The sequence below is a fragment of the Homarus americanus genome, unplaced genomic scaffold (assembly GCF_018991925.1).
Source record: "Homarus americanus isolate GMGI-L3 unplaced genomic scaffold, GMGI_Hamer_2.0 scaffold40565, whole genome shotgun sequence".
In the NCBI taxonomy this organism is placed as follows: domain Eukaryota; kingdom Metazoa; phylum Arthropoda; class Malacostraca; order Decapoda; family Nephropidae; genus Homarus; species Homarus americanus.
In genome coordinates, this window is record NW_024735503.1 from 639316 (window position 1) to 654905 (window position 15590).

General features: G+C 36.9%; 2 protein-coding genes across 8 annotated transcripts in view; one reads left to right on the forward strand and one right to left on the reverse strand.

The window, feature by feature from the left end:
- LOC121871171 (intraflagellar transport protein 46 homolog) overlaps positions 1–11588 on the forward strand; it is a 29653-nt gene extending 18065 nt beyond the window's left edge. The window contains exons 7-11 of the mRNA XM_042373331.1: positions 1–63; positions 1397–1509; positions 2154–2281; positions 4399–4555; positions 8664–11588. The exon at positions 1–63 is cut by the window's left edge and continues 72 nt beyond it. Of these exons, the coding sequence (XP_042229265.1) occupies positions 1–63; positions 1397–1509; positions 2154–2281; positions 4399–4555; positions 8664–8745 (543 nt within the window). The 3' untranslated portion in view covers positions 8746–11588. The remainder of the gene's footprint in view (positions 64–1396; positions 1510–2153; positions 2282–4398; positions 4556–8663) is intronic.
- LOC121871169 (exportin-7-like) overlaps positions 11585–15590 on the reverse strand; it is a 48305-nt gene continuing 44299 nt past the window's right edge. For all 7 annotated transcript variants that reach the window (XM_042373330.1, XM_042373326.1, XM_042373328.1 and 4 more), the window contains 2 exons: positions 14519–14646; positions 11585–13109 (listed from right to left, as the gene is read on the reverse strand). In XM_042373330.1, the coding sequence (XP_042229264.1) occupies positions 13004–13109; positions 14519–14646 (234 nt within the window). In that variant the 3' untranslated portion in view covers positions 11585–13003. The remainder of the gene's footprint in view (positions 13110–14518; positions 14647–15590) is intronic.

A 15590-nucleotide genomic window follows, 5' to 3' on the forward strand; every position in this document is an offset into this window, starting at 1 on the left:
GATTCTACTGTTTTAGATCTTCAACTAAGAGCTTTGGCAAAACACACAACTGCTAAGAGCACGGTGAGGTGTTTGTATCTTTACACCCTTTTTATCACCATATTTTTTTTATCTCCAGTTTCTAAAGCTTTTTCATTTTAATCAACTCAAAACCCATAAATAGAATATTTTTGTCTCTTCTGTCCCATGATTCATTTACTATCTGTTAGCTATTTTGGGCCTAAATATTGAAGGTTTTAATAGAAAGAGATGGCAAATTAGACTGGCCATGTTTCTATCTGAATTGTAAATGGTGTCAGATTACAAAATTTGAGTCCATAAGTACAGTAGATGGAACCAGTTGATAAATTAAGGTACAGTACAGTATCAAGGTAAGAAAGCCAGACTCTGGTGTGGAAGTTTTGAGGGGACTGAAGGTGAGTACTGTACTGGTAGGCTTTTTGTGGAATATATGAGGGAAACAATGGAAAGAAGTTTGCAACTGGAATTTCCATTAGTAAGGAATATTAGAAACCTATTTGATATTGTGCAAGCAGTTGAGAGCAACCTTTGAAGAGTTATGTATATGATTAGAGGAATAATCAGAACAAGGAAGTTACAAAGTGTAAGTGCTCAGTAATATGAATACAGTATTTAGATAAAATTGGTCATGTAAAGTGGTTATAATGTAATCAGCAGAGTAAGAATAGTTTGTGTCAATTACTGAAACTGCCATACCCATCAAGAAGGTAGCAGCAAACATGGATGAGATAGACAGTCCTGCTGCACCTTAGGAGGTGTAATATCATCTTTATTAGTGAGTTCTCAAATTTACACGGTACACTCCCAGCCAGAACTGGCACTACTATTATGAATGATTGCAGTACCAACTTAAGCTTAGAGTGAGGTGTCATTAAGAAGAGAAGACTCAAAGGTGAGTCCATGTACTGTAAATTGTCTTTAAAAAGTTCTGGGTAAATTGTTTTTGTACTGTATGGAAACTTTATCCACCATTTAATAGTGCCAGATATTTCTATTAAAATTGATCTTAATACCTTTACACAGCCTTGCAGTGCAATATAGGTTCAGGTAAACAAAACTTGAAGAAAGATCAAGCTTGAAAGTTGATAAAACTAGGTGTGCTGTAGTGATCATTTTCAGATCTTGTTATATGCAGGATCAAAATCTATTTAGGAAAATCCTGAGTAGGAAATTTTCATGGATATTTTTTTGTCCTTTACTAGTTAAAAACTTTCCATACTCCTTTAATGTCACTGAAATGTGCTGCATCCCACATTTATTAATGGAGCGTATCATATTCCACTTATACTGTACTGCATCAGAGATTGGCATGCCTTGGTCTACCAGTTTACTAAAATGTTCATTTATAAGGATAACACCAATATTTCACTTACAGTCGGTGAAAACAGTTGAAAATGCAGAGAAGAATGGAAAAGTGGTTGAGAAATGGGTGAGGGACATAAGTGAATTACATAGAACTAAACCTCCTCCAACTGTTCATTACAGCAAGTAAGTGTTAAATTAGTTAAGTCCTCAATGTAGTTGTCTGCAGCTATTCTTGAACTACAGTATTCAAACCATAAGAATCTTATAAACAAATATGTTACTCTTGCAATCTTTTTCTCATTCTGGTGCAGGTAGCCAGCATGAAGAGCAGAAACAAACTCTCCCTTCATTCACTGTCCTCTTACTGCTGGGGATCTAGCTCCAAACATCCTCATAAACTACTCAGAGCATTGCACTTTGCTTGTCCATGTACCGTACACTGCTGCTTGTTGAATAACTACTCCCTTCACTGAATATTTGTAACCTTTCTCATCATCTTTTCCTCTTATTCTCCTTCTTGGTGTTCTCCCCTTCCTCTTGCATCTCTCTCTGAATTATAAACTACTGTATATCAATCTTTCATTTCTCATTCTCTCAATAAGTCCATACCACCCAAGCAAACCCTTAAATACTTGCTCTCCAACATTTCTTTCTCTTCCTCATCTCCTTATTTATATATTTCTTTATTCTCTTCACCTAACACATTGCAGTTTCTTCCTTTTCTGATATGAATACTGTAAATATCCAAAAATTCTAGGGTACTAATTTGTATATTTTTGGCTTACGAAGGCCACAGCAAGAATGACAGTAATTTGTTTCCTTTTCAGACGTATGCCAGACATTGACAACCTAATGCAGGAGTGGCCTGGGGAAGTTGAAGAACTTCTGAAAGAAGTCAATTTACCAACTGCTGCCTTAGAGCTTGAACTTTCTGCCTATGTCGACATTATTTGTGGTTTGTATTATTAATGATAATTATATTGTATTTCCTTTCATTCTCAGTTAAAATTGAATTGAGATATCAAAGGTCCCCAAGTATATACTGTACAGTAGTACCTCGATACACCGGACTAATTGAGGCAGACCCTAGTCTGGGAAAAGCGAATCTATCGAGGGAGTGGATGTAACCCTGCTTCTCTGGACTGTTTAATCAGACATAAGTCTGGTTGTCGATAACTGTTTTCACTGATATGACTCTTTCATACTGTAGTGTTATTTGTAAGTACTGGTATCCACAGAGTTTGTGGAAACATCATTTCAATGTGCTCGTGTGCCTTATAGTTAAAGAAAAAACTGGGAGTTGAAAGTGTATTCGGGAGCAGCAGGCGGGAGGTAATGCGGGTGAGTGGCTCCCTCCCCCAGGACTGCTTTAACGTGTCTTTATGTAATTTTACCAGAATTCCTATATTTTTAGGTTCATTTGGTGCTGGGTTGTTATAAAATTATCATGAACTAATCAACTTTCCCCAAAGAAAAGAATCCTACACTCAATTCCAGATGAATCATTGCGTCGTATTGAATTTCTTGTTTACAAAGCATGAATAGTTGATTGCTCCTCTCCCTCACCATGTTAACAGTGCTCCTTATTTCTCATGCTTACCACAGCATCTGTCTTTGGCACTTAAGAAAAAATAATATTGTAGTGTATTTATCAACACTTAATAAATTATACTGTACTGGAGTGTATTATGCATCTGCATATTCCCTGTTTTTTTCATCAATCAGTAGTCTAAGTGCACACGTAGCCAAATTGAGCCATCATGTATCACTCAAACGTAAAAATAATGTTATGAGGAAGATATCGCTATATCAAATACTATATAGCATGTTATAATGAGCCTGTTGTCACCTAATTCGCTGAACTCAGGAACATATCCTGAGTGAATAACTTCTGATACACCTCATCCTTTTATTTTCAAGTCAAATTAGAAATTATATTTTGTCCGTTTTCTATTATTAAAGGTGTTGTATTAATTGTGATGACTCATACACTATACTGTAAGATGTTGATCATCTGGGAATATAATATTAGACCAGTAAATAAACCTGGCGAATGTGACAATACTGTACCTGGGCCCCCCCGCCGCCCCAAGCCTGTTTACATAAGCAGTGTATTAGTTCTTTTACTTAATACCTATTTCTTGAAATTATTATTCTACATATTGTTGCTGATTTCTTACAATACAGACAGGACTCTACATAATTTTATCCATTTCGTAAAACCTTTAAGTATCCCTGTTAAAGACAATACGTACTCTACATAAAAAGTTCACATAAATGAGCGTAGGTAGTGAGATGCAGTGCACCACAGGGGTCACACCTCAAGGTTGAAGAAGCCACAAGTCCAGAAAACTGTGAGGGCAAACTTTTTCCGAGTGAGAATTGTGAACTCTTGGAACAATCTGCCAGAGAGTGTTGTGACGGCACCGAGTGTGAGCTGTTTCAAGACCAGACTTGACCAACGGTGGAGCAGGTTCAGATACATTCAGGAGCCAGTGCATGCCCAGTACTTGCCAGACTGATGTTGGATTTTCTGGACTTTTTTTCAATATATCTGGTGAATAGATGGGCGGTCTTGAGCACCTTAGAGAGTCAAAAAAAAGCAAAATTTGGTGTATTGAAGTCCAGTGTATAGAGGATCTACTGTAATTTCTTGCAAGACTTAACTATCACATTAACCTGTGGCCTTGCCACCACCACCCATGCCCTCTCCTACGTCCAACACTAACGCCATTACCCTCATTTTAGAAGAGAAAACTATTTTAATTTTAAATGGTTGGTGGGTAGTCTTTGATTACCTCCAGTAGCATTAGAAAGGGCATCCAGCCTTAAAACTTTACTTTAACATGCCTGATGATAACTGGGTCACCAAAGCTGTGCCCATTCCTTGGTCTTTGCTGCCTTTTCTGGGCTGGTACCCTTTCTATGCCAGTAATGGGATGAATAGATAAAGTAGCATGGTATTTGCAATGATTTAATTGTTGGTATAGTCTAAATTGATGCTAGTTCATCTTCTATTGCATGTTCCTTGCTACATATTGATGAGATCATTCTAATACCTTTTTTTTCCAGCTACTCTAGACATTCCTGTATACAAGAGCAGGATTCAGTCTTTACATGTGCTATTCACACTTTACTCTGTGTTCAAGAATTCAGCACACTTCAGACAGTTAGCTGAAGACAACTACATAGAAAATGACGACTCGGTCGCTGATCGTCTGGTCATCCAGTAAGATCAAGTTTGTCAACAGATATGTGTTGAAAATTTATACATCATGCAGAATTTATGTATGCTTTTATGTCCGTACTGCAGCTGTATAAATTATTTATTTCATGGAGTATGCAAAGCTAACAAATGTACATGGTTAACTGAACTTTTTTCTTCAAGTGTTAGATGAAACAAAATATTAATATACTGTATTACCAATTTAAGAGAGTTTCTTAAGAATTATTTAATGCACATTGAAGTATTTTTGCACTTAAGTTTATTTTCCTAGACCAGAACAGGTTTTTTTTTTTTAAGACCAGAGCAGGGTTTTTTTTTTTTTTAATAGCAATGTCAGGACAAATTCTTTGCTGTTATTAAAAGGGAAATTCAATTAGATAAGGCTTAACAGTTAAAGAAATGAGGTTGTATAGAGAAATGAAAAGGATGCCAGAGGATAGGATGACAAAAGAGGTTATGTAGAAGACTCTGTAATGGGTTAAGTCGAGGAAGACTGGCTACATCATGAGTGGAGAAGTTGAACATTGCATTAAGTAGAATAAAGGAGGGTTAAGTGAGAATTAGGAAGGTAATTGAAATCTGCACACTTTTGATTGGGTGGCATGAAGGCCTTTGGTTGCCATTGAAGATTAATACAGATAAGCTTTGTGATCACCAGGCTTAGATAACTTTGCAAAATGTTCACTTTGTGGTTTGAGCCTTCTGTCAGGTGGCTTCTGATAATACAGACTACTAATTGGGGTGTTCATTGTCTTCAGACAACCCACAAATTACAGAGGCAGAAGCAGGAAGTTGTGGGTGGGGAAACATAGCAAGCACAGTGAGCCCACCAAGTAGGGGGGGGGGGCTTACAGTAACACCCCCCTCCGATTTTTTTTTTAATCTGATCAATATCATGGGCATTTTAAAGCTGTATGCACTTGATATTAAGAAATATTCTGAGTAATTACTTTTTGCCATTAAAAATGCCTGAGTACAATCCTGCATTAAGGAAAATGTATTGGAATTTTCTGATGAAAAGAGAGGGTCTTTCTTGACCCTCCTTTCCTCCCTGGATTCACCCCTAAATTATTCATCCAGGGGTGCAAATTTAATCCACATGGATAAACTAATCACCCATATTGGGATCCTGTACTACAAGAAGCTAACTGGGTTTAGGCATTGCCAGAAAATGGGATTTCAGTATCAATCCTATATTACTGTATATGACTTTTTTTCGTACACCATAGAAAGCCTTTCTGAAGTTATGATTATGGTGCTCTATGACTATGAGTTTCTTATGTGTATATTCTTGCATGCATGTGCAGGTACAGTACTGAATATATATTCATGTACGGTATACACTGTATATATACAGCCACTCCTCGACTTACGACGGGGTTAGGGACCCAAATCCAGGTCGTAAGTGGAATTGGTCATAAGTCAAAAATGCGAAGATACTCCATAGAAAATCTAAAATAGGTGTCTCTTTTTCTTCTCAGCACCACTAAATTCTCACTTTTAAGCTTGCTAGCCATTTTAAAGGGAATTACAAACGAAAATTTTGTCAGTACACAGCGCAATCACTAACGTCGGAACTCAAAAATATGTAATTTGAAAAATTTTTGGTACGACTGGGGCGGTCGTAAGTCGAGGAGTGGCTGGTGGCTGTACACTTTCACTTTTTCAAGCTTTTTTCCTCGGGAAGTTCAAGGTGGCCGGAATCAAGAGCAAATACATAAAGACATTCTCCTTTCATTTGCTTTTATTCAGTCATTCCTGCTGCTGTAATAGATGTAGACTGCTATGGTACACACCTTACTCATTAATCCTTATGCCTCAGGCGACGTAAGACCCACCGGAACCCCACACGAGCATATTTGGGCAAAAAACACTTTCTTTTAAAGCCACAATCAAAAATTGGTAGATCAGCCATAAAATTAGTGCAGTCATTCCAAGCATACTGTTGTGGCTGGCGTGCACATGATCCCATACATCCACGGCCACCACGGCACCCACAACCACGCCCTCGTTGAGGGTGTGGCTGTTGGGGTGGGGAAAAGGAGTGAGCGCCATTGTATGTTTCACTGTCCTCGTCGCTGGCCGCCTCAACAAACTCTACATCATCTGGGTCTGTTTTTTCCCTATCACTGTCTTCGTCACCCAATACTATGTCAATGCCACTCAAATCAAGTAATTCTTGACGAATAACACTACTGTTGAGCACCTTCGCTTGGATGTGTAGGAGCGAGGTGGGTCATGAAATGTCGAAGGACATGCATCCATCATGATAGCTGGTGGTTAACTGGACCACTAGACTTGAAACAAAGATTACATGCGAGTTGAGTTGTCAAGCAAATAAATATCCCATACAAAGTACTTCGTCCTGCCTGGATATTCAAACTATACCCCGAAACTTATGGACGTAGAGGAACGTCACCTGAGTTTTAAGGGTTAATGCCTAGATGTCCATCTAATTTACCTTTCTCTTCACATAACCAGAATCACCACCAGCAGCACTTCCTTTCTTAAATATCTTTTGATGTCATACTCATTGCTCTTTCACACCCACTGCTGCTCCTCTGAATGCCTATCTCCTTCACTTCTGTTGCGTCCTTCACTCCATTTCTAATGGACACACCGAGCCTCTTCTATTATTTCTCAGAAGTGGGTTCATATTTTGATTGTAGTGTGAATTAAGATTCTGACATCAGTGAAGTAAAAGATTCATTAAAAAGAAAAATGTTTTTAGTACTTTCATTGGCTGTTGTATGGTAAGATTATGTTGCTGAACAGTAAACAGGATTTGGGTTTTATTACTATGACAAAGAATCCCATGATTGATATAGATAAATCCAAAAATTATAAACTATCATATTCTAGTAACTTTTATGCACTTTCTGCTCTTACATGTGTATGTACTGTACAATGTACATACTGTACTATATCATTTTCTTTTCATTGAATAAGTAAAAAGTAATTGAATAAAAAATAATTTTTTACAGTATATATAATCATCTTGGTATTCACATAAAACAGTTGTGAATGGATGCCCATTTATACTGCATATTTAGTCAGGCATCAGTAAAGTATATACCATACTGTAATCTCACTAATTTTAGTGTTATTACTCCTTTTGATATTTGATCACAGGATGAGAATTGAGGACCTCTGTGGAAGAGTGAATTGTCTATCAACCATGGATAAACAATACAGTATCTTTGTTTCAGCATGTTGCCAGAGGAATTTTAATAAAACTATATATGTTTTGGGATAGGTAAAATTGCTAAGGAAAAACATAGGATTTTTGTTCTTTTGTGTGATACTGGCATGGTACAATAGCTCCTTCAGCTGGTAGGAATGCTGGCTTATCAATCACTTAGTGTAGCCAATCAGAGGCTAGCGATGCTGTAATATCAAGCTCGCAGCTAATCAGTGGCCTGGCATTCAAAGGTTTGTATGGAGGTATGCAAGAAACAGTTACTTTTTGTTGTACAGTACTCCCATTAGCAGACACTATGCACGTGATTATTCTACATTATTTTCACATAATGAGTTCCCCCGAAAGTGAAGGTGTGGGGGAAAACCATGGATGATTGAGGAAGTGTGCTTATGACCTCTCTAAGAAGAAAAAAAGTAGTGAAGAAATAAAAAGAAGTTGGGGTGAATCTTATGTGAATATGACGTGTGTGTGAGGATGCATCTCTCTTGAGCTTGTGAGTATTATTATATTAACATTTTCATTAATGTTTATTGACCATATATTGTAGGTTCTCAGGTGACTCCCTAATTTATACTTGACTTTATGGCTAGTGTCACCCTGGCAACTTCTAAAACTTCATTAAAATACTGTACATATCTTTTAACACCTTCACTATCAAAATCATGTGATGGGTTACGGAGATACAAAGTATGCTAAAAGTAGTGTAAGCAAACTCTAACGTCAATTATCTTAGCTTGCATTTTTGGCACATATAGTACGTCACTCTTCCACCGCTTACCTCAATTAATCATTACTTGGGTGAATAACTTTTATACAAAATTATACCTATAGTACAAGTATTTTGTAAGGTAAGTATAACCTTGGCAGATTTTGTTCTGACTTACAATATTTTTTTTCCACTCTTGCAAGCCCTGTCTCACTTTGGCGCAGGGTGGCTGGAATCAAGAACAACAGAGACTCTCCCTCACTTGATGTTATGTATTCACAGTAAATTCTAGAAAAAAATAATGACTGTTATTCTTTAGTTTGAATTTGTAGCAAACTTCAGCAATTTTCTGTTGTTGATGTAATTTTGTGCACATTTCATATACAGTACTGTATATATACTATTTAGGTATGTATTATTTAGAATGAGTACTGTAGTATAGTATAAGCCTACCCAGATTATACTTTACAAGCCAAATGCTGATATTAGTAACATTGATCAAAATAATGTACTATTATTGTATACTAATTTTTATGTAGTTTTAATCTTGTCTTGAATATATTATTGAACAGTATTCCCAGTCATTCTTGATCACTAATTAACAAGTTTTTTAAGTCTTGTGTGTTAAACTGGGTGGTACAGGTAGTAGAGTTGTTGGCCTGAGGTGTACAAATTAGTACTATTGTGAGAGAAATGAATAGATTACCCTTCTCCCATTGATGGTTATTTGGCCACATTCTTACTCTACCACTTTCCTAATACTATTCACTCTTTCTTTCTTTTATGCCACAATTTCTCTTAATCCATTACAAACACTCTCAACAAATAATAAAAAATTTCTCTCCAAGTCAAGTTTCAATTATTTAATGCTCTTAATTCATTTTTAGTGATTCACTAGTTATCTTATTCATCTTTTCCTATACTTCTCAACTACTGCACGTAAACTTGATAAGCGAAGTCTCGTTGTGGCCTTGTGTTATTGAATCTCTGTGTGAAAATATATTTAATGGTATCTTGGCTAACATGTAGAATTATTCAACTCAACAAGAAGTTTAGATGTCACTGCAGGGCTGGGTTCAGTTGCATGCTCTGTACACTATGGAAATTCGTAGCGCATTATGAACAGTTGTGGCATCATCTTGCACAACATAAACAAATCTGGGTGGTTGCTAAGTTACGCTTATCATGGCATGGGTCTTGGAGGTGTCCTGCAGGAATAATGGCTTACCATGCAGTTATTTTATTGATTGCAATGCAGTAATTATGTATACTGTACTTGAGTCTTTGCAATACTTACTGCACATCTGTATGTGTGTATACAAAATCAGTCACTGCAACGATATGCTTCTCCTCCATTTGCAGTCTTTTTCGTTTATAAACATCTCGGCACTGTGGAGCTATATTCTACATAGCATTACGAAAACTTATGAGTTCCCGACTATGCTGCCGTTCAGTTGAAAAAGTAGTATTATGAACGTTACGAGTTATGCAACTGAGCGCATTCTAGTTTAAGATTCCAAGTGAGTTGCAGGGGAGTAACAGTGCACATTGATCAAGTTTTTTACTGCAAATGCTGAGCATAAGGATAGGGGTCATTCTTGGAGGAAGGTACAAATGAGGCCCTGCCTTCCGAACCCACCTTATCGCCACAAAAATCGAAATGCTGTTTATGGTGGAAGATTGTAACAGGAAGTGTCTAGAATCTGATGGTGTGTGTCATAAGCTGGTTGAGGAACTGAAAGGCTCTCATATCATTATGGGTAAAAATTATATTGGACATTGTAATTGCTGAGCTGAATTCAGTTTATGCTCCAAGCAAGCCAGCCCATCATATTGAGCAATCACTGCGCCACGTTTTCCTCCCAGGCCCACGCTTAAATCAGTACATGCTCCCTTGTGGGAGTTTTTATACTTACTTTTGTTGTTTGCGGTGTTATACTGCATCAACTATAGATCCAAGTGTTAACCCGGGGACCCCAGGTTTAAATTCACAGTCTGATGCAACAAAACAGTTTAGGAATATTGAAGAAAGGGGTAAAATGAAGGCCAAAGCATTACAGAACCTTGGCTTGGCCTACAATTCCTTCTTCCTGACTTTCTTTTTTCCTGGTGGCAGGATGCCTCTGGAAGGCTGTGCCTCAAATGTTAATACACAACAATACAGTATCTCTGTTAGCAGGAACTCTCCAATACTGTACCCGGAATTGAAATTGGCTCAGAATTTTTTCAGGGACAACTCTTCAATTCAGGTCTGTGAATGACTTTCTAGGGTTGAAAATTAGGTGCAATTTTTGGAAAATTCCAAGAAAACCTCTCCAAAATTTTCTGATCCAGGTTTGGGAACACATTTTGAGGGTGAAATAATGCGTATGGGGATGCCTGATACGCTGATGCATCTCCCAGCTTATCCATTCTAAGCCCGGCATCACAACACGCTTAGTTCATAGTCCACTGCCATTCTACAAGGTTAATGCCTCGCTCCCTCCTGTTTTTGCGTAAATTTCCATTGTCCAGTACTGTACATTACTATACCAGGACACAGCCAGGAATATGGTGTTAAGACATAAAACTGATTACAGTGTGTATTTTACTGTAACTTAATATTGTTTGTGAACACCTTACATAAGGTATCATGCATAGCAGAGTGGACAGTGTATGCCTACTGTATGCTCAAAACGACAGCATCTGCTGGTGAGTACAGTAGTAGTTTACATTACAGTATTTTGTTTATTTACAATATATTGTTTGTGTACAGATATGTTTGCATAAATAAATATAGCTCTGTTTCTGTCCATACGAAATGAATATTTCAGACTCTCGGAAAACTTTACCCATTACCCAGGAAAATTCCAGGATTTTTTCCGGGTTCGAGAGATTCGTCTCGTTACCCAGAAATCTCGCATTCCTGGAAGAGCTCTGCATCAGTTATTCCGGCTAACAGGGAGACGATTACTGTAGTGAGGGAGGGTTAAGGACAAAGCAATGGTTTAGGTGTATATATCTGTGATACCATGTTTCTGGACCTGATTGTTATAGACCACCTAGCATAAGAATGTATATACTACTTGTGAATCCCCACTTAAATGAATATGAACATTTAGAAAATAATATTAAAACTAATAAACAGACTTTGTCCTTTTTATTTAAACAATATGTCATTCCATCACAGAAACATTGTACAAGTCTCCTTCAGTATATATGGGTTGGAGCATATTATACTGGATGATAGGTACTTACAACTGTTCTCCTTGTACATATAGAGGCTCACATTCAATTTGAAAGACCTGGCAAAGTGCAAACCTCTCATTTTTCTTACTGAGACATATCTTGCATATCTGGTCAGGAGAGTTTGTGAATGAGGTATACACTAACTTGCAAATAACTTCTAGTAATGTAAAAAGAGAACTCTAGCACAATTCCTGTTGAATATGTACATAAAATCAATTTACAATGGTTTGAAAAAATGTGTATTTCTCTAATGACATGAAAATTGTGAAACACGAGCACTGATGTTGTATGAGATGTGTGAACTGGCTAATAATACCAATTCTGTTTTTTTAAGCAAGACTAACCAGCTGGATGTAGCCAAACATGTCCACTTTAACACACTGGAATACTTTTCATAACAATCTCATTATACAATGATTTTGAGAACTCATTTACGGTTTTTTAAATTAAATTAGAAGCTAACCTAATGTACTGCCTTCAAACATCTGTTTATGTTTATACAAACACATACAGTAATTGAAGAATATTGTAAAAACTCAAATCATGCTCTTAAAACAGCCAAAATTGCCAAATAAGAGTGAATAAACCTTTAACTCTTGATTGCATCCTTCCCTGGTGATGTGATTTTAATATCCAATCTTTTTCTCATAAATCTCAAGACCTCTTAACATAACAGTCTCCTATGAAAATATCCTTTTCAAAAGGATTTTTCCTATTGCGTTTTTTTTTTTTAATTTTCTTCACATATCTCACTCCCTGATGTCATGAAGACACTCATCCACAGGACAATGAACTCATGAGAAACTGCACATTCATTATGCAGGATACTTGACTGAGTACATTCAACCTTTCACTAATTTTCTTCCCTGTGGAGTATCTGGAGGCACAGTATGTTTGCTCAGGTCAGGATGCACATGGTTATTGCCATACTTTTTACCATGGACAGATAATTACAGAATTCCTTTGGTGAGACTGTGATGAATCTAAATTAGGAAAAACACATAATGCTACTATAGTTCTGTCAGGTCCCATTTGTCATTTCTGTACAAAAAAGTAACCTTTCATTTGCAAAACTTCCCTAATTACAAAATATGATTCAAAATTGGCAAAGTCAAAGTGACTCATGTCATAATTATGTCAACCACATATGAGCACAATGATTGCTATTGGAATCTGCTACAACATTAATGGTAGTGTTAGTCATGGCAGAATCAGTAAATGTGGTTGTGGTGGAGAGAGAATAGCAGCGGCGACGGTGGTGGTTGGTATTATGGTGGGAGTTGTAATGGAGACCATTTTGGTGATGGTGTTGCCGTCATGATGTCATCATTTCACTCCCACTACCTCCGCCACTACTGGTAACTGGTCCCTTTAGAGAGTCATTTATGTCACGACGGAACACTGACAAGTTTTGAGTGAATCTGCAAAAGGAATTCATTGCTAAATTATCTTCAATAATTTCAGCTACACTGGTCAATTACAAAATTCAATTATTTTGATACCTCAGGTAGATATACCTAAATGTATGCACCAATAAATAAGGGAATGTACACAAAATCAACTCTTTATTTTTCCAAACTTAACTGAGCCAGAGTTAAGTATGGAAATTAAAAATGTATTTACATTCTGGTACAGAAGTGGAAATGTGTTCCTACACCCCTTGTGGTAACCTGTGTCTCCAAACGGCAATGTTGCAGTAGTAGTATCACTTATTTATGAATGCTATTGGTCGTGTGATGACAGACGTGGTAGGTGGATAGGTTTGCTTTCGGTCACATAGGTTGGCCATTTGGAGACAAGAATTACCACAAGGAGTGTAGGATGCACATTTCCACAACTATATAAACAGAAGTACTGTATTTTTTTGTAAATCAGATATTTTACAACCTTTGATTACACTGATACTTTTACTAAATTTATTTGAGCGAGATGATAATTTTGAGATGTACACTTGTGAAAAGTACCAAGGTAGCAAACTCTGATTGTAGTATGTGTTGGTAAAATCTGGTAATTTCCACTCGAAAATTGTGAACTCCAAGCATCATCACCTCTTCATTGCCATTTTCTACAGTTGAATGGGTTAGCATGACATGTCTCCATTATGTGCAGTCTCTTGCAAGCTCTGAACTGTAAGGTAATATTTTTCAGCCTCTCCCCATCTCAAACCCCTCAAAGTCCATATAAGTCCATATCCTCACTATCATTATCATTATCACTATCACTGACTGTGGCGGGTGAAGAACTCGGTAATGTTTTGATGACTGGCGACCTTGTGCGCACCCTGCTCGCGCCGCTCTCCGCGTAAAGGGGTACACGCACCGCGGAAAGTGAGCATTCCGGTTTCGGCAGGGTACCGCATAAACGTGGAAACGCGGAATGTGGGACCGCGTAAAGCGAGGGTTGACTGTGTGTGTGTGTGTGTGTATATATATATATATATATATCCAGCAACCAGATAAATGGTCCCATACCTATATAATTATACAGTAGATAAAATTACAACTTCAGACAAGAATAAAAAAATCTCCTCACCATAAGTAACAGGAGACTTTCATTAAGTATTAATTGTTTGGCATCTCAGTGTTATACAGTACTGTACATAATTACATTATTGCATAATGCACACATGGCTATATACTACATACACCCATTCCTATTACAGAATAATGTCTTATTTTCATTCATTTCAAGCATTTTCCTGCTATACTGTAGCATTGCCGGAATCCAAACCAAACACACAATGCAGCCACCTTTTATTTATATTTGTTTTATTTACTCTTAACACTATAGTCTTTAATGCAAAAGAAGAAAATTTTTTTTTCATACTCACTTGTCTCTATTCTTGGTGAGAAGATTGGGTTCAATACCTTCCATAAGGCTATCAAACCACTGTGCCATTGCCCCTTGCTTGTCTGGTGCTTGTTGACTGATGATTTGTTGTCTCAGTTGGCCAAAATACTGGAGAAATTAAGATAGTAAAAAACCCTCAATAAACAAAAGCAGATTAATAAAAATAAACAAGAGAATACAATTAAAACTCTGACTTACAAACTCTGGGAAAATAGATACAAATTAAACCCCAAAAAAATTAAAATAAGAATACAGGAAGGCCTCATTATATGAAATTTGACACTTAGGGAAGGTTTATTTTAGTCCCCAGGTTCGTTTTACTTCAAAAAATTCGAAAGTTACAGAAATTTTGGGGGAAAAGCTAACTATATAAAATGCCCTGTAAGCAAAAAAATAAACATCCAACTTCATTCAAACTAAAATCCACAACAAATAAACCAAGAAGCATCCTAAATTACCATCATCACATACTACCATTACAGTACTATCATCACTTGCCATGTTGTCTACCCGTGAGTTTATTTACAAGAATGAAAGTTCAGTGAACCATACCTACTGTGTCTTAAGTCCTTAAAGTGGTAATAGAACATTTATTTACTGATACTTTATAAACGTGACTATAATGTTTTTGTTTTTTTCATAATAAAGATTATTATTTGTTCCCATTATTGAGGTCTAGGAAGCGAACAGACAGTTAGTATCATTCTATAATTATAATTTTATGTAATTTGAATATGGGGGCATTAGAAAGTCATTGACTTTCCACATACATTAGCTAATACATTATCAAGCCACTATGAAAACTTTTCAAATTCAGATATATCCTGCAGGAAAAAAATTCTTAGAAGAATGTGTGTGTGTGTGTTTTTTGTCTAACAATATTTTATCGCAAACGGCAACTGCATTCAGGCACAGGGAAGCAAGTCCAAGAGTCAGTTGGGCCACAGCTCACACGCTCGCCACTCATGTCTCACGCCAATCAAATGCTGGGGGAGACGGGTTGCTCATTGCCCCCAGCACTTCACAACTTTTACAATGTTGAACAACTATTT